Here is a 25,440-nt window from a genome sequence, read left to right as displayed (position 1 = left end):
CTTGGCCTCCCAAAGTGCTGGGACTGCAGGCACGCGCCACCATGCTCGGCTAATTTTTGTATTTTTTGTAGAGATGAGGTTTCGCCATGTTGCCCAGGCTGGTCTCAAACTCCTGGGTTCAAGCGATCCGCCTGCCTCGCCCTCCCAAAATCCTGGGATTAGAGGCGTGAGCCCCTGCACCCAGCCTCTGGTTTCTTCTTCTTCCATGAATTTGTCACTTTTGAAGAGTACCAGCCAATTATTTTGTGGAACATCCCTCAATTATTTTGTGTTTATGTGATGCTTGTAATGTGTCGTCTGAAGTTATTCATTTTTGGCAAGAATCCTAGAGCAGTGAATTGTGCCCTTCTCAGAGCCTCCTAGTATGTGCACATGATGTTGACGTGCCTTATGATACTGGTGATACTAACTTTGATCATGTGGTGTCTCCCAGGCTTCTCCACTGTCGATTTACTCTTTCCCCCTTTATTTTAGTCTGTTTCTGCTGCTATAACAAACTACCCAAGATTGGGTCATTTATAAACAATAAAAACTTATTTGTCATAGTTCTGGAGGCTGGAAGTCCACGATCAAGGTGCCGGCGGGCATGTTTGGTTTCTGGTGAGGGCTGCTCTCTGCCTCTAAGATGGCACCTTGTTGCTGCATCCTCCAAAGGGGACAAACGCTGTGTTCTCACATAGCAGAGGACCAGAAGGGCAAAAAAGCGGCAGAACAATGCACGAAGCCTCTTTTATAAGAGGTTTATCCCATTAGCCGTGCATGGTGGTAGGTGCCTGTGGTCCCAACTACTTGGGAGGCTGAGGTGGGAGGATCTCTTGAGCCCGGGAGGCGGAGGCTGCAGTGCGCTGAGATTGCTGCTCCACTTCACTCCAGCCTGGATGACAGAGCAAGACCCTTTCTCCAAAAAAAAAAAAAAGGCCCCACATCTTGATACTATCACATTGGCAATTAGTTTCAACATGAAGTTTGGAGGGGACAGAAACATAAACATTCAAACCATAGCACCCTTTGTGATTAGTAAACGTTGTGAGGTGCACCTTGAGTGTACACAAATATCTTCTTTTGCATCATACTTTCACTCACTAATTTTAGCATCCACCAATGAATGATTGGCGCCTGCAACAATGATGACTGTGGTGTTTGTCTAATGGTGATTTTCTATTTCCATCACTTCTCCTACATTTATTTATTAGAGTTCTACTGCACAGAGGAGTTGTCTCTTCTCTCTGTTATTTACATATATCAGTATAAACTCATGGGTAGTTATTTTATTCTATGGGTAATAATTTATTGCTATCATTACTTATTTTGTTGCTCAAATTATCCCAGATTTGGCCCTTGGGAGCTCCTTCGAGTTGACTCTTGTGTCCTTTTGAAGTGTCCCCATGACTTTGTGAGTACTTCCTTACTTTCTGTCACTACGTGATGTTCCAGACTCATCTTGTATTATCTCTGCCCCAGCCCTGAAATGAACTATTTCTCCAAAGAGTCTAGATTCCTTTTATTACAGAATGGAATTTTTTTTTTTTTTTTTTTTTTTTTTTTGGACTTAGTACGGTCCACTGCCCAGGCTGGAGTGCAGTAGTGCAATCTTGGCTCACTGCAACCTCCGCCTCCCAGGTTCAAGCAATTTTCATGCCTCAGCCTCCCCAGTAGCTAGGATTACAGGCGAGCACCACCACGCCCGGCTAATTTTTTTTGTCTGTCTGTTTGTTTTGAGACGGAGTTTTGCTCTTCTTGCCCAGGCTGCAGTGCAATGGTGTGATCTCAGCTCACCACAACCTCCATCTCCCGGATTCAAGTGATTCTTCTGCCTCAGCCTCCCGAGTAGCTGGGCTTATGGTCATGGGCCACCACGCCCGGCTAATTTTTGTATTTTTAGTAGAGACGGAGTTTTGCCATGTTGGCCAGGGTAGTCTCGAACTCCTGACCTCAGGTGATCCACCTGCCTCAGCCTCCTAAAATGCTAGGATTACAGGTGTAAGCCACTGTGCCCAGTCAGTAGGTAACTTCTTGAACATAATCCTTTCCTGAGATCACCAAAACTTCTGCAAATTCATTATTCAGGTTAGTTGCTTTCCACTCAGCCAGTCTCTACGGTCTGTACATTTCAATGGCATGTTCATCCTCCTCATTAAATTCGTCTACATGATCCTCCAGCTCTTCCAAATTCACATCTTCATATGTTTTCACTCCACACAACAGTAAGAGTATGAATGAGAAGTTTCCCAAGTTTACAAAACAAGAGTTTTATCTGCCTGACGTCACCTGGTTCGGCCTTCAGGTAAACCCCTGGGCTGGGTGTTATCAACAGTTCCCGTATCATCCAAGGAGACACAGAGGACAATATTCTGCACACAGGATCAATCTTCCAGGCTGTTTGCTTTTTGTCTCTGGCCAGGGCTACCGTCTTCTTGTGTGGGGCTTGTGTGGGGCTGGAGAATCCCCTTCCCAGGAGGCTCACTTACATGGTTGTTGGCTGTTGGCTGTTGGAGTAACAGAAGGTAAGAAGAGAGAGAGGAAGGTAGAGAAATATTTGGAGAAATATGAAATAAAAATGAGAAAGCATACAAAAAGATACTCAATGTCATATGCCATTAGAGAGTTGCAAATTAAAGCAACAGTCAGGTATCACTGCACATCTATCAAAGCAGTTAACATGCAAAATACTGACAACACCAAGAGCTGATGAGGATGTGGAGCAACAGCAACCTTCACTCATTGCTGGTGAAAATGCGAAACTGTACAATCACTTTGCAAGATGGTTTGGCAGTTTGATACGAAGTGAAATAGATTATAACCATGTGATCCAGCCATTGCTAGGTCGTAGATATTTACCCAATTGAGTTGAAAATTTGTAGGTATTTATCTAATTGAGTTGAAAACTTACGTCTACCTCTAAACCCCTGCACAAATATGTATAATAGCTTTTTCACACTCTCCCCAAACAGGAAGCAACCAAAATGTCCTTCAATAGAAGAATGGATTAGAACAAAAGACTGACCTTGGCCGGGCACGGTGGCTCACGCCTGTAATCCCAGCACTTTGGGAGGCCAAGGCGAGTGGATCACGAGGTCAGGAGATCGAGACCATCCTGGCCAACATGGTGAAACCCTGTCTCTACTAAAAAAATACAAAAATTAGCTGGGCGTGGTGGCACTTGCCTGTAATCCCAGACACTCCGGATGTTGAGGCAGGAGAATCGCTTGAACCTGGGAGTCGGAGGTTGCAGTGAGCCAAGATCACACCGCTGCACTCCAGCCTGGCAACAGAGCGAGACTCCGTCTCAAAGAAAAAAAAGAAAAAAACTGACCTCCTCCAAGCAAGAGACAATTCTGCTAGCAGAGGCCTTTGATTTGAATTGTAACATCATCAGGGTCTTCAGTCTGACAGCCTTCACATTTCCCTATTTTATTTATTTGTTTATTTATTTATTTATTTTTTAAATTTTTTCTTTCTTGAGATGGAGTCTCACTCTGTCGCCCAGGCTGGAGTGCAGTGGCATGATCTCCATTCACTGCAGCCTCCGCCTCCTGGGTTCTAGAGATTCTCCTGCCTCAGCCTCCCAAGAAGCGGGTATTACAGTCACCTGCCACCACATCCAGTTGATTTTTGTTTTTTTGGTAGAGATGGGATTTCGTCACATTGGCCAGGCTCAAATGCCTGACCTCAAGTGCCCACCTCAGCCTCCGAAAATGCTGGAATTACCAGCATGAGCCACCACACCTGGCCTCCGATTTTAAACATACTACAAAACTACAATAATTAAGACTATGTGCTACTGGCATGATAGACAAATAGATGAATAGAATAGAATTGACAGTCCAGAAATAAAACTATACATTTCTGGTTAACTGATTTTCTGTAAGGGTGCCAAGACTTTTTAATGGGAAAAGAATAGTAGAACAACTGGATATCCACAGGCAAAAGAATGAAGTTAGCCACCTACCTCACACTATGCAAAAAACACAACCGAACCAATCTCAAAATAGATCATAGGCCTGAAATGTAAGAACTAAAATTATGCAACTCTTAGAATAATCTATTTATTTGTTTACTTATTTCCTCTTGTCACTTTTGAACATATTTATAACGGCTGCTGTGAAGGCATTGTGTGCTAAGTCCAATATCTGGGACTGTTCAAAAGCAATGTCTATGGCTGCTTTTTCTTTTCCTGTGGATGGACCAGACTTTCCTTGTTGCTTGCATGTCATAATTTCTGTTGAAAAAATGTACTTTTAGGCCGAGTGCAGTGGCACATGCCTGTAATTCCAGCACTTTGGGAGGCCAAGGCAGGCAGATCACCTGAGGTCAGGAGTTCGAGACCAGCCTGGCCAACATGGTGAAACCCCGTCTCTAGTAAAAATACAAAAAAATTAGCCGGGCGTGGTGGCACATGCCCATAATCCCAGATACTTGGGAGGCTGAGGCAGAAGAATCGCTTGAACCTGGAAGGTGGAGGTTGCAGTGAGCCAGGATGGTACCATTGCACTCCAGCCTGGGCAACAGAATGACACCCCCTCTCAATCAATCAATCAATCAATCAATAAAATGTACTTTTATCCAGTTTCATCCACATTGCTGAGAATGACAGAATTTTGTTCCTTTTATGGCTGAACAATATTCCACTGTGTGTATATACCACATTTTCTTTACCCGTTTATCCACTGATAGGCACTTAGACTGATCCAATATTTTGGCTATTGTGAATAGTACTGCAATAAATATGGGAGTGCATTTAAAAATATATACTTATATGAACCTAATATTTTTATTACAATGTACTTTTTTGTTTGTTTGTTTTTTGAGACAGAGTCCGTCTGTCGCCCAGGCTGGAGTGCTGTGGCATGATCTTGGCTCACTGCAACCTCTGCCTCCCGGGGTCAAGGGATTCTCTTGCCTCAGCCTCCCAAGTAACTGGGATTACAGGCGTGCACCACTACGCTCAGCTAATTGTTGTATTTTTAGTAGAGACAGGGTTTCACATATTGCCCAGGCTGGTCTCAAACTCCTGACCTTAGGTGATCTGCCTTCCTTGGCCTCTCAAAGTGCTGGGATTACAGGCGTGAGCCACTGTGCCTGGCCAAAATGTACATTTTAGATAATACATTGTAGGATGCCAGTCCTCTCTTAGGAGTCAATGTTGTTACTATTTGGTTGGCCATTTCTTTTTTTGTTTAGTGACTTGGCTGAATTAACTTTGTGAAGTGTATTTTCCTTGCAGTGTTTAGCCTAGAATGTCTGTTTTCTGATTTTTTTTTTTTCTTTTAAAAAAATCTAGCTACTGGGCCTGGTGGCTCGTGCCTGTAATCCCAGCACTTTCGAGGTTGAAGCAGGAGGATAGCTTAAGCCCAAGAGTTCAAGGTAGCAGAGAGCTATAATCATGTCATTGCACTCCAGCCTGGGTGACATAGCAATACCCTGTGTCAAAAAAAAAAAAAAAAAAAAAAAAAATATATATATATATATATATATATACACACACACACACATACACACACACACATATTTTAGCTTGGCTCTCTAGGGGTCACCCCTGGTCAGCATAAATCACTTATGGTCAAAGTGACCATAAACCACTTATTGGTCAAAGTTCGTGCTTAAGTTTCAGATTTTCCTCTTTACTAGTAGGTATGTGTGTGGCCTGCAGACTGGCTACTGCACTTCAGTGAGTTTATGTTTTTGTCTATGTTCAGTCAGGGAATATGCTTCCCCATTTGCTGTATGTGCCTTTAGGATAATTTACAGATTTGAAATGATTGGGTTCTTAAAATAAATCTTTCAGGCTGGGCACGGTGGCTCACACCTGTGATCCCAGCACTTTGGGAGGCCGAGGCGGGTGGATCACGAGGTCAGGAGTTCGAGACCAGCCTGGCCAGTATGGTGAAACGCTGTCTCTACTAAAAATACAAAAAATTAGCCGGGCATGGTGGTGCGCACCTGTAGTCCCAGCTACTCAGGAGGCTGAGGCAGGAGGATTGTTTAAACCTGGCAGGCAGAGGTTGTAGTGAGCAGAGATCACACCACTGCATTTCAGCCTGGGCAAGAGAGTGAGACTCCGTCTCAAAAGTAAATAAATAAATAAATTTTTCTAGTTAAATGGTTGTTTTGTTGGGGAATGGATCTGCTGAGCTCCTTACACCACTATTCTGGGAATTGGTATTAAAATTATTTTAAATGTCTTGTTCCTATGGTTCCCTCCCCTTTGTCATGTATTTGTTATATTTGTCTTTCTCCTTTTTTCCCCCCGAAACAAGGTAACTAGTGGTTTGTCTTTTTTTTTTTTTTTTTTGAGACAGATTCTTGCTCTGTTGCCCAGGCTGGAGTGCAGTGTACCAAACATGGCTCACTGCAACCTCTGCCTCTGAGGCTCAAGCGATCCAGCATGCCCAGCTAGGTTTTTTGGGGTGTGTATGTGTGTGTGTGTGTGTGTGTGTGTGTGTTTTGTTTCATAGAGACAGGGTCTCTCTATGTTGCCTAGGCTGGTCTTGAACTTCTGGGTTCAAGCAACTCTCCCACCTTGGCATCTCAAAGTGCTGGGATTGCAGGTGTGAGCCACTGTGCCAGGCTGTGTTTGTCTTTGTTAATAATGTCTCATTTTCGCTGGGTATGGTGGCTCTCATGCCTGTAAAGCCAGTACTTTGGGAGGCTGAGGCAGATGGATCACGAGGTCAAGACATCGAGACCATCCTGACCTACATGGTGAAACCCCATCTCTACTAAAAATACAAAAAAGGTAGCTGGGTGTGGTGGCGCCCACCTGTAGTCCCAGCTACTCAGGAGGCTGAGGCAGGAGGATTGCTTGAATCCTGGAGGCAGATGTTGCAGTAAGCCGAGATTACACCACTGCACTCCAGCCTGGCGACAGACAGACTCTGTCTCAAAAAAAATAATAATAATGATGTCTCATTTTATTACACTGTGCTCAGAGAATATTTGTATATTTCTACTTTTTTTAATGTACTGATGATTTCTTTGTGACCTAAGATATGATCATTTTTTTGTAAATATTTTGTTTCTTTGGAAACATGGTTGTTTTTTTTCCAGGGCAATTTTTCTTAGTTGATGTGTGTTGAATTTTGTTTTCAGATTTTTTAAAATATCAGCTCTGTACGGATCTATTCATCTTCTTTCTATTCGTTTTTGTGGTATTGGATGGTTTTCAAGATACCTAGCTCAATAGCACACTGTAAGGTCAATATAGCAAAGTTCAGATGCTTTAGAAGCTTTTTATTTGTTTGTTTTGGTGTGGGGGTGGGTAGGGTTTTGTGTTCTCCCATTGCGTGGTTCTCTTTTGTCTTGTAGGACCCTCAATTTCTCCCTTCTGCATTTTCCCACTTCACTTAATGCCCACGGATGCTTCTGGCCCGGTTTAGCACCCGCCCCCGACCTTTTTTTAAACCGCTCCCGCGGAATCAATGGACTTTAACAACCTCCCTTCCTATCGCACACACTTGTGAGCCCCTTCCCTGAGGTCTGAGCTCTGACTTCCCAGGACGTCTTCTTGGTATTTTCAGATTTTAGAATGTCGCCGTCTTTCTGATGGTGGCTCTCGACCAACCCCAGCCCGGCCACTCCTGTCTCCCCTCCTTCCCCAACTTTTCTTGGCACAAAGCCTCGTGCCTGGGAGAGGCGACAGCGCACGATGGCGTGCGGGGATTTTGTCGCTTTCTTTTTATTTACAGTTATCTTGAAGTTTGGACCTTCTCTGCTTTCAAGTTATGCTGACACTGTGGTTTTGGCAGCGTTTTATTTTTTCTTTCTTGTTGCCTGGAGCTGTGTGGGGAGCAAAAGTTTGCGGATGGGGAGCTAGGCAGCCCCTTGGGCCTCAGGACCGCTCACTTGTGACTTTTTAAGATGGAGTTCAGTTCGTCAGCTTGTCTTATTTTCTAACACGCGCATTTGAGGTCATAAATTCCTCTCTAAGAATTACTAGTTGTGTCCTCCAACTTTGACAGACAATATTTTTCTATCTTTCTTTTTCTTCTTCTTCTTCTTTTTTTTTTTTTTTTTTTTTTTTTTTTTTTTTTTTTGAGACGGAGTTATGCTCTGTTACCCAGGCTGGGGCAGTGGCGCGACCTCGGCTCACTGCAACCTCCCCCTTCCGGGTTCACGCCATTCTCCTACCTCAGCCGCCTGAGTAGTTGGGACTACAGGCGCACACCACCACACCCGGCTTTTTGTATTTTTAGTTAGAAACGGGGTTTCACTATGTCGGCCAGACTGGTCGCGAACTCCTGACCTTGTGATCCACCTGCCTCGGCCTCCCAAAGCACTGGGATTACAAGCGTGAGCCACCTCGCCCAGCTGCATTTGATTAATTTTTAGGAAGATGTTCTGTGCGTGCTTTTCTGCCTTTGTTGGGTGCAGTGCTACCTTATTTGTCCACTAGGTCAAATTTGTTCATCATATTCTTCCTATCTTTTACTGCTTTGCTAACTTTTTTGCCTTGCATGTGCCATCAGATCTACAGTTACGTTTGTGATTTGTTTTCTGTGTGGTTCTGTTGATTTTATACACACACACACACACACACACGGTTTGTTGCTTATTGACTTTATTTTTAGGAGTAAACAAATTACTATATATATATTTTTTTCTTTACCTGGATGCTGGTTAGGTAATTATACACATTTTTTTTTCTTCCTTCCCTCCCACCCTTCTTTCTTTCTTCTCCTTCCTTTTTCCTTTTATTTTTCTTTTCCTTCCTATTTCTTTTCCTTTATTTTCCCTCCCCTTCTTCCCCTTCTCTTCCTTCCGACAGGGTCTCCCTATGTTGCCCAGGCCAGCACTACGGGTGCACACCAACACATCCAGCTATATATTTTTAAAATCACTTTCGTAAACTCTCTTTCTTTCTAGTTATGCTTTTTGCCCAGAGTGGTATTTTTTTTTTTTTTTTTTTTTGAGACAAGGTCTCACTCTGTCACCCAGCAGGCTGGAGTGCAGTGGTGCAATCTCGGCTCACTGCCACCTCTGCCTTCCAGACTCAAGCGATTCTCCTGCCACAGCCTCCCGAGTAGCTGGGATTACAGGCATTCACCACTACCACCCACCTAATTTTTGTATTTTTAGTAGAAATGAGATTTCACCATGTTGGCCAGGCTGGTCTTGAACTCCTGATCACAAATGATCTACCTGCCTTGGCCTCCCAAAGTGCTGGGATTACAGGCGTAAGCCACTGCGCCTGGCCTAAAGTTGTTTTTTTTTGGTTTGTTTTTTGTTTTTTTGTTTTTTTGAGACAGAGTCTCAATCTGTCGCCCAGGCTGGAGTGCAGTGGCGTGATCTCCACTCACTGCAAGCTCCACCTCCCGGGTTCACACCATTCTCCTGCCTCAGCCTCCGGAGTAGCTGGTACTACAGGCACCCGCCGCCACACCCAGCTATTTTTTTTTGTATTTTAGTAGAGACGGGGTTTCACCGTGTTAGCCAGGATGGTCTCAATCTCCTGACCTCGTGATCCGCCCGTCTCGGCCTCCGAAAATGCTGGGATTACAGGCGTGAGCCACCGCGCCCGGCCCTAAAGTTGTTTTAATATACTAGTGTAGTTATCCCAGCTTTCTTTTTCTTTTTTCTTTTTTTTTTTTTTTTTTGAGAAGGAGTCTGGCTCTGTCGCCGGGGCTGGAGTGCAGTGGCCAGATCTCAGCTCACTGCAAGCTCCGCCTTCCGGGTTTATGCCATTCTCCTGCCTCAGCCTCCCGAGTAGCTGGGACCACAGACGCCCGCCACCTCGCCTGGCTAGTTTTTTGTATTTTTTAGTAGAGACGGGGTTTCACCGTGTTAGCCAGGACAGTCTCGATCTCCTGACCTCGTGATCCGCCCATCTCGGCCTCCCAACGTGCTGGGATTACAGGCTTGAGCCACCGCGCCCGGCCCAGCTTTCTTTTAGTAATTGCATATTATTTTTCTATCTTTATATTTTCCAATTTTTAATTAATTAATTAATCTATGTTTTAGAGACAGGGTCTTGCTGTGTCACTCAGGCTGGTTAGAGTGGCAAGATAATAGCTCACTGCAACCTTGAACTCCTGGGCTCAAGTGATCCTCCCACCTCAGCCTCTTGAGTAGTTAGGACTGCAGGCACGTGCCACCACACCAGGCTAGTTTATTTTTTGTAGAGATGGGGCCTTGATGTATTGCCCAGGTTAGTCTCCAACTCCTGAACTCAAATGATCCTCCTGTCTTGGCCTCCAAAAAGTGCTGAGATTATAGGTGTGAGCCAATGGACCTGGCCATATATATATATTTTTGAGCTGGCAGTATGTTATTCTGTTTTATGTGTATCCTTTTATATCCTTTTATGTGTATCCTTTATAGCATGCAATGTTAACATGTGATTTTATAAATTATATATACATTTACATGAATATAAATTTTATAAATAGTATATTAGTTAGCATAGAATAAATTTTGCTGTGATAATTGTAACAGGCAGAATAATAGACTCCCAAAGATGGCTACATTCCATTTCCCAGACCTGAGAATATGTTATCTCACATGGCAAAAAAGACTTTGCAGATGTGATTAAGTTAAGGATCTTTTTTGAGACCAAGGCTTGCTCTGTCGCCCAGGCTGGAGTGCAATGGCATGATCGCAGCTCACTGCAACCTCCACACCCTAGGCTCAAGCAATTCTCCTGTCTCAGCCTCCCGAGTAGCTAGGATTACAGGCATGTGCCACCTTGCCCTGCTAATTTTTGTATTTTTAGTAGAGGAGGGGTTTTGCCATGTTGACCAGGCTGGTCTTGAACTCCTGACCTCAGGTGATCTGCCCGCCTCAGCCTCCCACAGTGCTGGGATTACAGGGGTGAGCCACCTCTCCCAGCCAAGTTAAGGATATTGAGATGGGGAGATTATCTGGGCAGATTGAAGAGCGCAATGAATCATGTGATTCTTTTTTTTTTTTTTTTTTTTTGAGACAGAGTCTCACTCTGTCGCCCAGGCTGGAGTGCAGTGGCCAGATCTCAGCTCACTGCAAGCTCCGCCTCCCGGGTCTACGCTTCTCCTGCCTCAGCCTCCCGAGTAGCTGGGACTACAGGCGCCCGCCACCTCGCCCGGCTAGTTTTTTGTATTTTTTAGTAGAGACGGGGTTTCACCGTGTTAGCCAGGATGGTCTCGATCTCCTGACCTCGTGATCTGCCCGTCTCGGCCTCCCAAAGTGCTGGGATTACAGGCTTGAGCCACCGCGCCCGGCTCATGTGATTCTTAAAGGTGAAAGAGAGAGGCTGGGCGCAGTGGCTCATATTTGTAATCCCAGCACTCTGGGAGGCCAAGGCGGGTGGATCACGAGGTCAGGAGTTGGAGACCAGTCTGGCCAATATGGTGAAACCCCGTCTCTACTAAAAATACAAAAATTAGCTAGGCGTGGTGGCACTTGCCTGTAGTCCCAGCTGCTTGGGAGGCTGAGTCGAGAGAATCACTTGAACCCGGGAGGCGGAGGCTGCAGTGAGCTGAGATGGCACCACTGCACTCCAGCCTGGCTGACACAGCAAGATTTTGTCTCAAAAAAAAAAAAAAAAAAAAAAATGAAAGAGAGGCAGAAGAGGGGTCAGAGTCAGAAAGATTTGAAGACACCAAGTTATTGTCTTTGAAGAGGGAAATAGGAAGTCACACTGGGAATGCAGGCAGCCTCTGGAAGTTGGAAAAGGCAACGAAATGGGTCCTAGAACTCCCAGAGCGAGGAATCCTGCTGCCACCTGGATTTGGGCCTAGTGATACCCATTTTGGACTTCTGACCTCTAGAACAGTAAAGTAATAAATAAGTGTTGTTTTAATCCACTAACTTTATGATCATTTGGTAGAGCAACAAATAGAGATCCAGTACAATAATAACCCCTCAGTGTCAGTGGTTTTCAAATACAAAAGTTTGTTTCTTGGCCGGGCGCGGTGGCTCAAGCCTGTAATTCCAGCACTTTGGGAGGCCGAGGCGGGTGGATCACGAGGTCAGGAGATCGAGACTATCCTGGCTAACATGGTGAAACCCCATCTCTACTAAAAATACAAAAAACTAGCCGGGCGTGGTGGCGGGCGCCTGTAGTCTCAGCTACTTGGGAGGCTGAGGCGGGAGAATGGCGTGAACCCGGGAGGCGGAGCTTGCAGTGAGCCGAGATCACGCCACTGCACTCCAGCCTGGGAGACACAGCGAGACTCCGTCTCAAAAAAAAAAAAAAAAAAAAAGTTTGTTTCTTGCCCATATTACGTGCCCTTCACAGTTTGGCTTTGGCTCTGTCCCATGTCTTCTGTGTCCCAGAACCCTGGCAAGAGAGGCTGCCCCTACCAGGGGGACACCAGGCTCAGGGCAGATGGAAAAGCACAATGGCAGAACCACATTGGGGCTTTGAAAGCATCAGAGAGGTGCTTTGATGCTCTGCTTCATGTCTTCTATATCCCAGAGCCCTCTCTTGTCAGGGTTCTGGGATACAGAAGACATGGAGCAGAGTGAAAGCCAAACTGTGGGCTGAGCGCCGTGGCTCATGTCTGTAATCCCACCACTTTCTGAGGCCGAGGCGGGCAGATTACTTGAGGTCACGAGTTTGAGATCAACCTGGCCAACATGGTGAAACGCTGTCTCTACTAAAAATATAAAAATCAGCCAGGTGTGGTGGTGCTCACCTGTAATTCCAGCTACTCAGGAGGCTGAGGTGGGAAGATCACTTGAACCCAGGAGGCGGAGGTTGCAATGAGCTGAGATCATGCCACTGCGCTCCAGCCTGGGTGTCAGAGCAAGACTCTGTCTCAAAAACAAAACAAAACAAAACAATAGCCAGGCGTAGTGGCACATGCCTGTAGTCCCAGCTACTCAGGAGGCTGAGGCAGGAGAATTGCTTGAACCCTGGAGGTGGAAGTTGCAAAGAGCCAGGACTGTGCCGCTGCACTCCAGCCTGGGCAACGGAGTGAGACTCTGTCTCAAAAAAATAAAAAAATAAAAACAGATATTCTCCCCAGTGTAGGAGATCAGTGTCAGATCTCCAAGGGTGGCACTGAAGGAAATGAGCCTGGACACCCTCCCAAGGTTAAAGTGACTAGCCACTCCCAGCTTCTTTTAGGTACCCTTTCCTGATCTCTAACCTTAATTATGGGGGGGAGAGGAGAATAGTTGAAAACACAGCTGGTCTAGGAGATTCATTCCGTTTCATGGAACACCTCTGTGCAGGCTGTGTCCAGGAACAGCTGTAGACCACACAGTCAGGCTACCCAGCGTGTGGGCCCAGCAGCCAGGCTGGAACTCTATCTCCACTTACCTGCTGAGTGGCTGGCAGGAAGTTACTCAGCCTCTCGGTGAGCAACCCAAACTCTGTGTGTTAGTTGTTTGTTCATTGATAAAATTAGGCTTCTCATCATTCTCATCAACTTCACGTGCTTGCTGTGAGGAACACATGAGCTGATGCCATCACAGCCTCCTCAGTAGGCAGCAGTAGGTGTTTAGGGAGCTGGCTATGGAGGCTGCCCGGCTCACTGCTTCCTTTCTAGGGGAGGCCAACTTCACATGCGTGCACACACACAAACAGGGCGGCCTGATGCAGACCAGCTGGTCTAGAAAGGCCTTCACGGCCTCAGGGAGCCTGGGAGGCGGCTTGGGGGAGACCATGAAACGCAGATAGATCAGAGACCCAGAGATCAGAGAGACCAAAGGACCCAGAGATCCAGAGACATCCAGACACCAGAGGCAACAAGAAAGTGAGAGGCTCAGAGGCCCATTGAGACCCAGGCAGCTTGTTCTGTGTTACGAGGGGAAAAATAAAATAAAAAACAAAAGAAACAAAAGAGAGACCCAGGGAGCCTCACTGAAACCTAGAGACTCAGGGAGGCCAATATATTCAGGGACACCCATAGAGAGCCAGAGACCCTGCCGCAGCAAGGCACAATCGGTGAATCAAAACTCGCTCACCAGGCCCTCGCAGTCCAGCCCTCATTTCCCGGCTCAGCACCTTGGCGCTGCGTTTATCAAGAGGGGAACAGGGATCCTAGCTCCCTGCCCGTCCTATGGGGTCTCAGGCCCTGGGGTCCAGCTGGCCTGCCTTCACGTCTCTTATAGTTGATGAAGCTTTGGAGAGGCTTTCACCCTGGGGAGCCACAGCTGGGCGCCGACTGGGCTCACAGGCGGCGAGGCAGGCAGTGAAGGCCAAGCCCCGCCCCCCAGGAAGGCCCTGATTGGTGGACGGGCTGCTCTGGGCAGGGCCGCCCTCAGGCTATATAAGCCCGCTCGCTGTCTACACGGGCGTTCTGCTCTGGGCGATTCCTGAGTTTGGGTAAGGCTCTCTGGAGGAGGAGGCTGGGCTGCTTGTGCGCGCCGAGGTGGAGATTGGCCCCGGGGTGGTCGACTGCACGTTCTCCTCAGCCCCGTGGTTGTCGTCACTCTCGCGGGGATGAGGGTGGGTTTAGGACAGGAGCTTGAAATGTTTGAAGTGGCCCCATCAGCTTGCTCTAAATTCAGGTATTTCTCTAATTTCGTTCATCCCTGAGGACCTCAGTTTCCCCTCGGTGTAAGGGATCAGTGGCCCTTTCAACTCTGCTTTGGTGAGGGGTCGGGGATGGTTGTGAGTTGGGGCCTGGAGGAGCAGTTAAGCTCTGGGTTTTTTTTCTTTTTTTGCCAGGCGCAGTGGCTCACGCCTGCAATCCCAGCACTTTGGGAGGTCAGGAGTGTGAGACCAGCCTGGCCAACACGGTGAAACCCCGTCTCTACCAAAAAATACAAAAAATTAGCCGGGCGTGGTGGCGCATGACTGTAATCCCAGCTACTCGGGAGGCTGAGGCTGGAGAATCTCTTGAACCCGGGAGGCGGAGGTTGCAGTGAGCCGAGATCGCGCCACTGCACTCCAGCCTTGGCGACAGAGAGACTCTGTCTCAAAACACACGAACAAACAAACAAACGAAACCCGAAAAACCTCTTGGGGTTTTGGAGACCAAAGACTTCACTTTTAACTGGCTGTGAGGTTTTCAGTTTCCTCGTTTAAAAATGGGTCCGAGTTAATCTTACCTCCTTACCAGAATGGAATAAGATAAGGCCCTTAAGCACAGCTCCAGGCACTTAGGAAGCCCTCAGCCGTGCTTGTTGCTGCTGTTACTCTGGCCTGTCCTGGGGTGCCAGGAGGAGGGCGGGGGTGCCGCAGCCCATAGCAACTCTTTGCTTCTTTTCTGACCTCCCCACTCCTCTTGCATCCCAACTGCCTTCTATTCTGAGCCCCCAAGTCTCTGCACCCACCCCTCCGCCGTCCTGGCCCCTGTCACCACCCTCTTGATTTGTGGGCGTCATGGGGGTACATGCTAAGTCCTGAGCCTCCTTTCTCTACAGGTCAACCTGCCCCATCTCCATCTCTTATGAGATGAGTGACTGCCAAAACCCCACCACTTCCCCTGTAGTTACCACCCAGGTAGAGCTGGGGGGCTGCAGCCGGCAAGGTGGGGGCAATGGGTTCCTCCGTTTTCGCCAGCACCAGGAGGTCCAGGCCTTCCTCAGCCTTCTGGGTGAGTTTGGAGGGCTGGCACGGGAGGGACTGTGAGGCCAAGTGTGAAAGCAGACGTGAAGTGTGAGGTCTCACCTTCCTGTACAGACATCTGAGGCCTCTGACCCTCACCCTCTCAAGGTAACCCAGCTTAGGCAGGTAGGAGGGGAGTCCTCTCAGAAACTGGGTTCAGGGCCAGGCGCCGTGACTCATACCTATAATCCCAACACTTTGGGAGGCTGAGATGGGAGGATTACTTGAGACCAAGAGTTCAAGACCAGCCTGGTCAACATAGTGAGACCTCATCTCTATTTACATTAAGAAAGAGAGAGAGAAAGAAGAGAGAGAGAGAGAGAGAGGGTTCAGTGGCGGCTTGGGCTTTGGAGCTTCTGATGCCACTCTTCTCCATGGAGGCGGTGGTAACCTGCGTCCTGTCTTCTCTACCCTCAGAGGACAGTTTTGTCCAGGAATTCCTCTCCAAAGACCCCTGCTTCCAGATTTCAGATAAGGTGAGAGAGCACAGGCTGGGGGTCTCTTGAGGTTCAGGTTGAGTTGGTGGGAATCGAGTGCCGCTGCTTTATTGGGTGCCTTGGTCTGGTAGGGAGAGCCACTCCCCTTCCACCCTTACCAGTTCATCTTTGCATACCCCTTCCCACCATTTTACTGACTTTCTTTCCCTGCAGCACAACCTCCTTGGGTGCAAATGAACCTGGGTGCAAGCCCCTCCTCCTCAGAGGATAACTAACCCCCCGACCCTGATCTGTCTCTGCAGTATCTCCTGGCCATGGTGCTGGTCTACTTCCAGCGCGCCCACCTGAAGCTCAGCGAGTACACCCACAGCAGCCTGTTCTTGGCCCTGTGAGTGGCGGGGGCAGGCAGTGGAGGCATTATCTGGTGGAGGTGTCGGATGGGACGGGGCAGATGTGTGGCCTCTGCTCCCTGACCCTGTGCCTCTGTGGCTAGGTACCTTGCAAACGACATGGAGGAGGACCTGGAGGGGCCCAAATGTGAGATTTTTCCATGGGCCTTGGGAAAAGATTGGTGTTTACGAGTGGGGAAATTCCTGCACCAGAGGGATAAGCTTTGGGCACGGATGGGTTTCCGGGCTGTTGTGAGCCGCCAGTGCTGTGAGGAGGTGAGGTTGTGGAGGCAGCCTGGGATGTGGGGAAGGCTGGGGTTCCCACCCCATTTACTGTCCACTCTGCTCCTCCCAGGTCATGGCAAAGGAGCCATTCCACTGGGCTTGGACTCGGGACCGGCGCCCCCACCATGGTGGGGTTCAGAGGGTCTGTCCACAGGTCCCTGTTCACCTTCCCCGGGGTCCTGGCCTCTCGCCGCCCCACTGTTCCCCCTGTGGCTTGCCCCAGCACTGCAGCCGCCACCAGCTTAAGCCTGTGTCATCCAAGTGCCCTTCTCTGACCTCGGAGTGTCATCGTCCTCCTTCCCAAAATTATCTCTCAAGGGTCAAAAACACCTGGGGTGGGGACTTTCTCATCGTCTTGCCCCCGCAGATGCAACTGGAACCAGGCACCTACTCCCTCCGCAGTGAGTGCAGGATGGGACAGCAGCTGCAGGGCTGGTGTGGGAGCTTGGGAGGCAGGAGTGAGGACCAACAGTATGAGAGGGAGTGCTGTGGGCCTGGAATCAACGTGCTGCCCTTCCTGTGTGAGCTCGGCAGGTTTCCTCTCTGAGCCTCACTCTTTCGTCTCCGCAGTCTTCCCAAAGCCTCTGGCACGCCCTGGGCACTGAAGCCCTACAGGGTGAAGAACAGCACGCCTGCTGGCCCGCTGACTGACACACCACTGGCTATGCCCCCACCCCTGCCCCTTCCTCCCAGCCCGCAGCTTGTGCCCACTCTGGTCCTGGTCCCCTCTAATAAATTCATGTCCACGGGACACCAACTGTGCTTAGGTCCTGGCCTGGTTCCTTGACCCAGGGTTGGGGTAGGGAGGAGGTGTCTACCAGGGTTACACCATGTGAGCACAGGCTGTGTAACAGCTTGGCCCCTTCCCATTGGTGGCCAGTTATTCTGAGCCTCAGTTTCCTCTCTGTGCTGTCCATGCCTATGGATGATGAGATCTACACAGTCTAGATGGGATTAAGTGAGATGAGGTATCTGCAGCCCTTAGAAGAGGGCCAGGGAGCCGAGCCTGGTGGCTCACACCTGTAATCCCAGCACTTTGGGAGGCTGAGCTGGGTGGATCACTTGAGGTCAGGAGTTCAAAACCAGCCTGGCCAACATGGTGAAATCCCTTCTCTACTAAAAATACAGAAATTAGCGAGGCATGGTGGTGGGTGCCTGTAGTCCCAGCTACTCGGGACACCAAGGTGGAAGAATTGCTTGAACTGGGGAGGCAGAGGTTACAGCAAGTTGAGATCACGCCACTGAGCTCCAGTCTGGTGACAGAGTGAGGCTCTGTCTCAAAAAAAAAAAAAAAAAAAAAAAAGGAAAAAGGGGGGGCTGAGGCCAGGAACATATTGGGAAACAAAATTTGAATGGAAAACAGCTCTTTATTTAGTCTAGAAATGCCTTCAGGGCCAGGTTTACTTAGGAATAAGACTTGATCACTTCCTTGAGCTGCAATCAAATATAATATTGTAATTATAATAACCCCCTCTCCCCCAAGAGACATGGGGACTCAAAAGGGTTAATTTCTTTCTTTCTTTTTTTGTTTTTTTGAGACTGAGTCTCGCTTTGTCGCCCAGGCTGGAGTGCAGTGGCGGGATCTCGGCTTGCTGTAACCTCTGCCTCCCGGGTTCAAGTGATTCTCCTGCCTCAGCCTCCTGAGTAGCTGGGATTATAGGTGACCACCACTGTACCTGGCTAATTTTTTTGTATTTTTAGTAGAGATGGGGTTTCACCATGTTGGCCAGGCTGGTCTCGAACTCCTGACCTCATGATCCACCCACCTCAGCCTCCCAAAGTGCTGGGATTACAGGCGTGAGCCACCATGCAGAGCCCAAAAAGGGTTAATTTCTTAATGGAGGAGATAGGAAGGCTTCCCAGAGGAGATGGCAATTGGACTGCACCTGGATATTCATGGAAGGACAGTCTAGAGTAGTGATTATGGCTTGGTCTTTGGAGCCAGCTTTTTAAATTCAAATTTCAGGTCTCTGGGTTAGCTTGGCATGTTATTTAATCTCCCTGTGCCCTCATTGACTCATCTGTAAAATGGGTTATTCTGAGATATGAATGGGTTAATCCCATGGAAGGGTTTAGAACAATGTCTAGCATGAACAAGTGTGAACCCTGGGTGTTCCAGTGGAGGAAACTGCCTAGAGAAAGGCTGGTGAGGAGGGTGTTTAGGGGGTGAAGATGGAGAAGGGTAGCAGAGAACAGACAGAGTTAAGAAAGCCTGGAGACTGAGGACATTAGAAGCCAACACAAGGACTAAAAAGTATTTTAAACATGTTTTTCCAATAGATAATATATTCACATGTATATTTTAAACCAAGAGCCACCCTCCTACCCCTGACTTCAGCTCCCTGGTTCTCTGCCCTGAAATCAGCGAAAGCAATGTTTCTCCTGTCTTTCCAGAGAAAGAGGCTAAACTTATAGAAGCCCATGTGGTATAATAAAAATTTTTAAAAATATATAGATGGCTGGGTGTGGTGGCTTACACCTGTAATCCCAGAACTTTGGGAGGCCAAGATGGGAGGATCACTGGAGCCCAGGAGTTCAAGACCAGCCTGGGCAACATAGTGAGACCTCATCTGTGCCAAAAAATTTAAAAATTAGCTGGGTGTGGTGGTGTGTGCCTGTAGTCTCAGCTACTTGGGAGGCTGGGGTAGGAGAATCACTTGACTCCAGGAGTTGGAGGCTGCAGTGAGCTATGATCGCACCAGGGCGCTCCAGCACGGGCAACGGAGCGAGAGCCAGTCTCAAAATACATATGTATGTCTATTTGGTTCCTGACAGAGCTCCTGAAACCCTTGTAATTTTCTTTTTTTCTCGCTCTGTTGCCCAGGCTGGAGTGCAGCAGCACGATCTCGGCTCACTGCAAGCTCCGCCTCCCGGGTTCACGCCATTCTCCTGCCTCAGCCTCCTGAGTAGCTGGGACTACAGGCGTCCACCACCACGCCCGGCTAGTTTTTTGTATTTTTAATAGAGACGGGCTTCCACCGTGTTAGCCAGGATGGTCTCCATCTCCTGACCTTGTGATCCGCCCACCTCAGCCTCCCAAAGTGCTGGGATTACAGGCGTGAGCCACTGCGCCCGCCCTTAACCCTTGTAATTTTCTTTTCTTTTTTTTTTTTTTTTTGAGACAGAGTCTGGCTCTGCCGCCCAGGCTGGAGTGCAATGGCCGGATCTCAGCTCACTGCAAGCTCCGCCTCCCGGGTTCACGCCATTCTCCTGCCTCAGCCTCCCGAGTAGCTGGAACTACAGGCGCCCGCCACCTCGCCCGGCTAATGTTTTGTATTTTTAGTAGAGACGGGGTTTCACCGTGTTAGCCAGGATGGTCTCGATCTCCTGACCTCGTGATCCACCCGTCTCGGCCTCCCAAAGTGCTGGGATTACAGGCTTGAGCCACCGCGCCCGGCCAACCCTTGTAATTTTCTAAGTGATAGAAGTGTCTTTTCTTGATAGCAACCCTTCCACCTCTATTATTCCTAATAAGATTATTACACCTGAGTTTATGCTAATGAGGTGACAAGACCGGGGGCTGGGGGACTAAAGATTGGGTTATAAAAATGGATGGATGTGCTGGGAGGGTAGAGAGGGCCTGGAAGCTCTGTGTACCATACCCCCAGTGCCTTGCCCTATGCATCTCTTCCATCTGGCTGTTTTGGAATTGTTTCCTTTATAATAAACAGGTAATATCCTAGGAAGTGAGGCACTTTCCTGAGTTCTGGGAGTTGTCTACTGCATTATCAAACTGAGGTGCTGGGGGAACCTCTGAATTTGTAGTTCGCCAGAGAGAAGCATTCCCTGGGTACCCCATTTGTGGCTGGTATCTGAAGTGGGGGCAGCCTTCGGGTACTGAAGCCTTAACCTGTGGGGTCTGTGATAACTCCAGAAGTAAGTGTCAGAATGGAATTGAATTGTTCAACACCCCATTGGTATTGGAAAATTGGTGTGGAAAAATGTATTTCGTGAAAAAAAGACAACACACTGATATGTATATATTTCCCACACCGTTTTTATTAAATGCCAGAATTCTCTGCATCCTGTTGTGCACTTATGAATGCATTATGAAGTTTATTTATTTATTTATTTTTTTTGAGAAAGTCTTGCTTTGTTACCCAGGATGGAGTGCAGTGGTGCGATCTTGGCTCACGCAACTTCCACTTCCTGGGGTCAAGCAATTCTCCTGCCTCAGCCTCCTGGGTAGCTGGGATTATAGGCACGCACTACCATGCCCTGCTAATTTTTGTATTTTTAGTAGAGACAGGGTTTTGCCATGTTGGCCAGGCTGGTCTCGAACTCCTGACCTCAGGTGATCTACCTGCCTCAGCCTCCCAAAGTGCTGGGATTATGGGCATGAGACACTGCACTGGCTATTTTTTTTTTTCCTTTTTGTGAGACAGCATTTTGCTCTGTTGCCTAGGATGGAATGCAGTGGCACAATCTCAGCTCACGGCAGCCTCCGCTTTCAGAGTTTAAGCGATTCTCCTGCCTCAGCCTCCCAAGTAGCTGGGATTGCAGCCATCTGCCACCATGCCTGGCTAATTTTTGTATTTTTAGTACAGAACGGGATTTCACCATGTTGGCCAGGATGGTGAAGATGGTCTTTTATTCATACATTTCTTGCTACAGCTGTGTTGTATTAATCTTTTTTTTTTTTTTTTTTGAGAAGTAGTCTCGCTCTGTCACCCAGGCTGGAGTGCAGTGGCCAGATCTCAGCTCACTGCAAGCTCCGCCCCCCGGGTTCATGCCATTCTCCTGCCTCAGCCTCCCCAGTAGCTGGGACTACAGGCGTCCGCCACATCGCCCGGCTAGTTTTTTTGTATTTTTTAGTAGAGACGCGGTTTCACCGTGTTAGCCAGGATGGTCTCGATCTCCTGACCTCGTGATCCACCCGTCTCGGCCTCCCAAAGTGCTGGGATTACAGGCTTGAGCCACCGCGCCCGGCCTAATCTTTTTTTTTTTTGAGACGGAGTCTTGCTCTGTCGCCAGGCTGGAGTGCAGTGGTGCAATCTCGGCTCACTGCAACAACCTCTGCCTCCGCGGTTCAAGTGATTCTCCTGCCTCAGCCTCCCGAGTAGCTGGGATTACAGGCACGCACCACCACGCCTGGCTCATTTTTTGTATTTTCAGTAGAGTCAGTGTTTCCCCATGTTGGCCAGGATGGTCTCGGACTCCAGACCTCATGATCCGCCCGCCTCGGCCTCCCAAAGTGCTGGGATTACAGGTGTGAGCCACTGCGCCTGGCCATCTTTTTTTTTTTTTTTTGAGATGGGTCTCACTTTGTCACCCACGCTGGAGTGTAGTGGTGCGATCTTGGCTCACTGCAGCCTCGACCTCCTGGGCTCAAGACATTCTCCCGCCTCAGCCGCACAAATAGCGAGGACCACAGATGTGCACCACCATGCCCTGCTAAATTTTGTATATTTTGTAAAAAGGGGGTTTTGCCATGTTGCCCTGACTGGTCTTGAACTCCTGAGCTGAAGGGATCCCCCGACTTTGGCCTCCGAAAGTGCTGGGATTATAGGTATGAGGCACCACTCCCGGCCTTGTGTTCTTGTTTATGGATATACCATGAAGTAACTAATTGCTTATTGATCAACATTTAAGTTGTTTCTAGGATTCTGATAATCCTATGGTGTGAGACTTTTTTTTTCCCTCCAGATGGAGTCTTGCTCTGTTGCCCAGGCTGGAGTGCAATGGCACAATCTCAGCTCACTGCAACCTCCGCCTCCTGGGTTCAAGCTATTCTCCTGCCTCAGCCTCCCGAGTAGCTGGGATTACAGGCACAGGCACATGCCACCGTGCCCAGCTAATATTTTGTATTTTTAGCAGAGATGGGGTTTTACCATGTTGGCCAGGCTGGTCTTGAACTCCTGACCTCAGGTGATCTGCCCACCTCGGCCTTTATTCTTAAAGACAGGGTCTTGCTCTATTGCCCAGGCTGGAGAAGTGACACAATCATAGCTCACTACAGCCTCCAACTCCTCAAGCCATCCTCCCATCTCAGCCTCTGGAGTAGCTGGGATGACAGGCATGCACCACCACACCTGGCTAATTTTCTAACTTTTTTATAGATGGGGTCTCATTATGTTGTCTCATTATGTTGCCCAGGCTAGTCTCAAACTCCTAGCCTCAATTAATTCTCCTGTCTAGGCCTCCCAAAGTGTTATGATAATAGGAATAAGCGACCACACCCAGACCATGATTTTTTTTTAAATATATATGGAGAAAAATACTCCTGTAAGATGTTAATTGTAAATGTTTTCTTCAGTCCATCATTTTGACATAACTGTATGGATTTTTAATGTAGTAAAAAATGCAATTTTATGATTTTTGGGTTTTGTGTCATAGTTAAAAAGACCGTTTCCACACTTGAGATGATATAAAAAGTTTCTCCTTTAGGTTCTGGCTGTGTTTTTTTGTTTTTTTTGAGATGGAGTTTCGCTCTTGTTGCCCAGGCTGGAGTGCAATGGTGCAATCTCCACTCAACGCAACCTCCACCTCTGTCTCCCGGGTTCAAGCAATTCTTCCAAAGTGGTGGTGATCATTTTACCCTCTCTTGGTGTATGAGAGCTCCAGTTCTTCTATATCCTTGACAACATGACAATACTTGATTTGGTCAATCTTAAATTTTAGCAATTCTAGCAGGTGTTCTTTGAGAAGCAGTCCTTCTAGTGACTTTAGTTTACATTTCCCTAAGAGTAATGCACTCAGTGCTTTTTCATGTGCTTATTTGCCATCCAGAGATCTTTTTGGATGAAGTGTCTATTCAAATGTTTTGTCCATATTTTGACAGGCACAGTGGCTCACCCTGTAATCCCAGCACCTTGGGAGGCAGAGGTGGGCAGATCACTTGAGGTCGGAAGTTTGAGACCAGCTTGGCTAACATGGTGAAACACCATCTCTACTAAAAATACAAAAATTAGCCTGGCGTGATGGCGGGCACCTGTTATCCCAGCTACTGGGGAGGCTGAGGCAGGAGAATTGCTTGAACTCGGGAGGTGGAGGTTGCAGTGAGCCAGGATCATGCCACTTCACTCCACCTGGGTGACTGAGGAAGACTCCATCTCAAAAACAAAAACAAATACAAACACCAGAAAACAAATGTTTTGTCCATTTTTATTGGATTTTTATTCAATTGTAAAAGTTCTTTACACAAGTCCTAGATCAGATAGAATTTTCACAAATATTCTTCCTAGTCTATGGCTTATCTTTTCTTTTCTTTTTTTTTTTTTTTTTTTTTGAGACGGAGTCTCGCTCTGTCGCCCAGGCTGGAGTGCAGTGGCGCGATCTCGGCTCACTGCAAGCTCTGCCTCCCGGGTTCCCGCCATTCTCCTGCCTCAGCCTCCCGAGTAGCTGGGACTACAGGCGCCGCCACCACGCCCGGCTAATTTTTTTTTTTGTATTTTTAGTGGAGACGGGGTTTCATTGTGTTAGCCAGGATGGTCTCGATCTCCTGACCTCGTGATCTGCCCATCTCGGCCTCCCAAAGTGCTGGGATTACAGGCTTGAGCCACCGCGCCCGGCCTATCTTTTCATTTTTAATAGTTTTGTGCATTTTGAAGAACAAAAGGGTTTTATTTTGATGAAGTTCAATTTATTGATTTCCTCTATCATTTATACTTTTTGTGTCATATTTAAGAAATCTGGCCAGGTGCCAAAGTTCACACCTGTAATCCCAGCACTTTGCGAGGCTCAGGCAGGAGGACTGCTTGAGCCCAGAAGTTCATGACCAGCCTGAGTAACACAGCAGGACCCCATTTCTACAAAAAACTTAAAAATTAGCTGGGTGTCGGGGCACGTGCCTGTAGTCTCAGCTACTCAGGTGGCTGAGGTGAGAGATCTCTGGAGCCCAGGAGTTTAAGGTTACAGTGAGCTGTGATCAGGGCACTGCACTCCTGCCTGGTCAATGAAAGCAAGACCCTGCCTTTAGAAAAGAAAAAAGAAATCTTTTCTAAACCCAATATTGTTAAGATAGTCTCCATTTTTATCAAATCCATCTACTTCTGCCTTCCACCTCTCTAGTTTAAGCCACCGTTCTCTGTCCCTGGACACCTGCGCAGAAAGCCTAGGAGCTGGTTCCATCCCTCACTCATCAGATTAGATCAGCAGCTCTTAACTTTTGAGGGGTCATGGGCCCTAGAGTCCTGGGAACACTATGTAGTTTCCTCAGCAAAATGCTTGCATCCACAACCTGCAAGGCTGCAGCAGCTGCTGGGCTGGGACTGCGAGACCAGCGAAAAGCCCTGACTTGGGAGGGTCTCAGGGGTCTCTGCAGTCTCCCCACCCACACCCCCGGCCTCCGCGCCGAATCCTGGCCCCCCAACTTCTTGCAGCCCGTGAAGCAGGACCTCCGGGTCCTGGAGGTGGGGAGTGGGTGCTGCCGTGCTGCTTGGGCCTCTGCCGCCCTCTCCTGGGTAAGGTGATACATGGGCGCTTCCAGGTGGGTGGGCTGAGAGCTTGGGGGAGAGGACAGGGATGTCCACCTCTCGAAGTTTCCAGGTTCAAGAAACCCCAGAACGTTAAAGAAAGATGGGCTCCCGCAATTGCCCATCCCCATCCCATAGGCTGCACGCATGCGGAAAGCCGGGCCAAGTGGGGCATGGACTTACCCAAGGTCACGCAGCGAGCCCGGTCCCCCAGGGTTCCCCTGGGGAGCGCCGAGCAGGGGCGCGGCGCGGCCCTGCGGGGAGAGGCTGCCGTTTACGGAGTGTCCGGCAGGGGTCTGCTCGCTGCCAGCCCGGTCCCTCTTCAGAGCAGCTGCCGCAGCCCGAGGTAATCTCAGCCCCGTGCCTGGGCGGACTGGGAGCGGCGGGAGCAGCTGCGGCCGCGCGGAGCGAGGGGAGCTGGGGACGGGGCGGGCCCGGGA

The 25,440-nt window shown here is 48.4% G+C and overlaps 2 protein-coding genes and 1 long non-coding RNA gene across 4 annotated transcripts in view; 2 read left to right on the top strand and 1 right to left on the bottom strand.

Moving 5' to 3' along the window:
• Positions 1-1,484: 1,484 nt before the first annotated feature.
• LOC141408434 (uncharacterized) lies at positions 1,485-25,375 on the bottom strand. Its single transcript, XR_012423099.1, has 2 exons — positions 25,184-25,375; positions 1,485-2,486 (listed from the first exon to the last, which is right to left on the bottom strand). It is a non-coding gene; the product is annotated as an uncharacterized lncRNA (long non-coding RNA).
• SPDYC (speedy/RINGO cell cycle regulator family member C) lies at positions 14,220-17,348 on the top strand. Of its 2 annotated transcripts, XM_015434478.3 has the most exons (7): positions 14,220-14,248; positions 15,292-15,464; positions 15,893-15,951; positions 16,215-16,300; positions 16,406-16,577; positions 16,657-16,987; positions 17,157-17,348. In XM_015434478.3, exons 2-7 carry the CDS (start codon positions 15,323-15,325, stop codon positions 17,189-17,191), a joined length of 825 nt encoding a protein of 274 aa, XP_015289964.2. In that variant the 5' UTR covers positions 14,220-14,248; positions 15,292-15,322; the 3' UTR covers positions 17,192-17,348. The 2 variants fall into 2 exon arrangements, with proteins under 2 accessions (XP_015289964.2, XP_015289963.2); XM_015434477.3 differs by lacking the exon at positions 17,157-17,348 and having other exon boundaries at positions 16,657-17,150.
• CAPN1 (calpain 1) overlaps positions 25,205-25,440 on the top strand; it is a 33,301-nt gene continuing 33,065 nt past the window's right edge. Inside the window, exon 1 of the mRNA XM_005577308.4 lies at positions 25,205-25,346. The gene's annotated coding sequence lies outside the window, so the exon portion shown is untranslated. The remainder of the gene's footprint in view (positions 25,347-25,440) is intronic.

Source organism: Macaca fascicularis, chromosome 14 (assembly GCF_037993035.2).
Source record: "Macaca fascicularis isolate 582-1 chromosome 14, T2T-MFA8v1.1".
Classification (NCBI taxonomy): Eukaryota; Metazoa; Chordata; class Mammalia; order Primates; family Cercopithecidae; genus Macaca; species Macaca fascicularis.
Note: the sequence above shows the minus strand (reverse complement) of the source record. Positions and strands in the feature narration are given on the sequence as shown.

Coding starts and splice junctions, on each gene's coding strand:
- SPDYC (XM_015434477.3), top strand. CDS start 15,323: ATGAGTGACTGCCAAAACCCCACCACTTCCCCTGTAGTTACCACCCAG. Junction 15,465..15,892: donor GGCCTTCCTCAGCCTTCTGG/GTGAGTTTGGAG, acceptor CTCTACCCTCAG/AGGACAGTTTTGTCCAGGAA. Junction 16,578..16,656: donor GCCGCCAGTGCTGTGAGGAG/GTGAGGTTGTGG, acceptor TGCTCCTCCCAG/GTCATGGCAAAGGAGCCATT.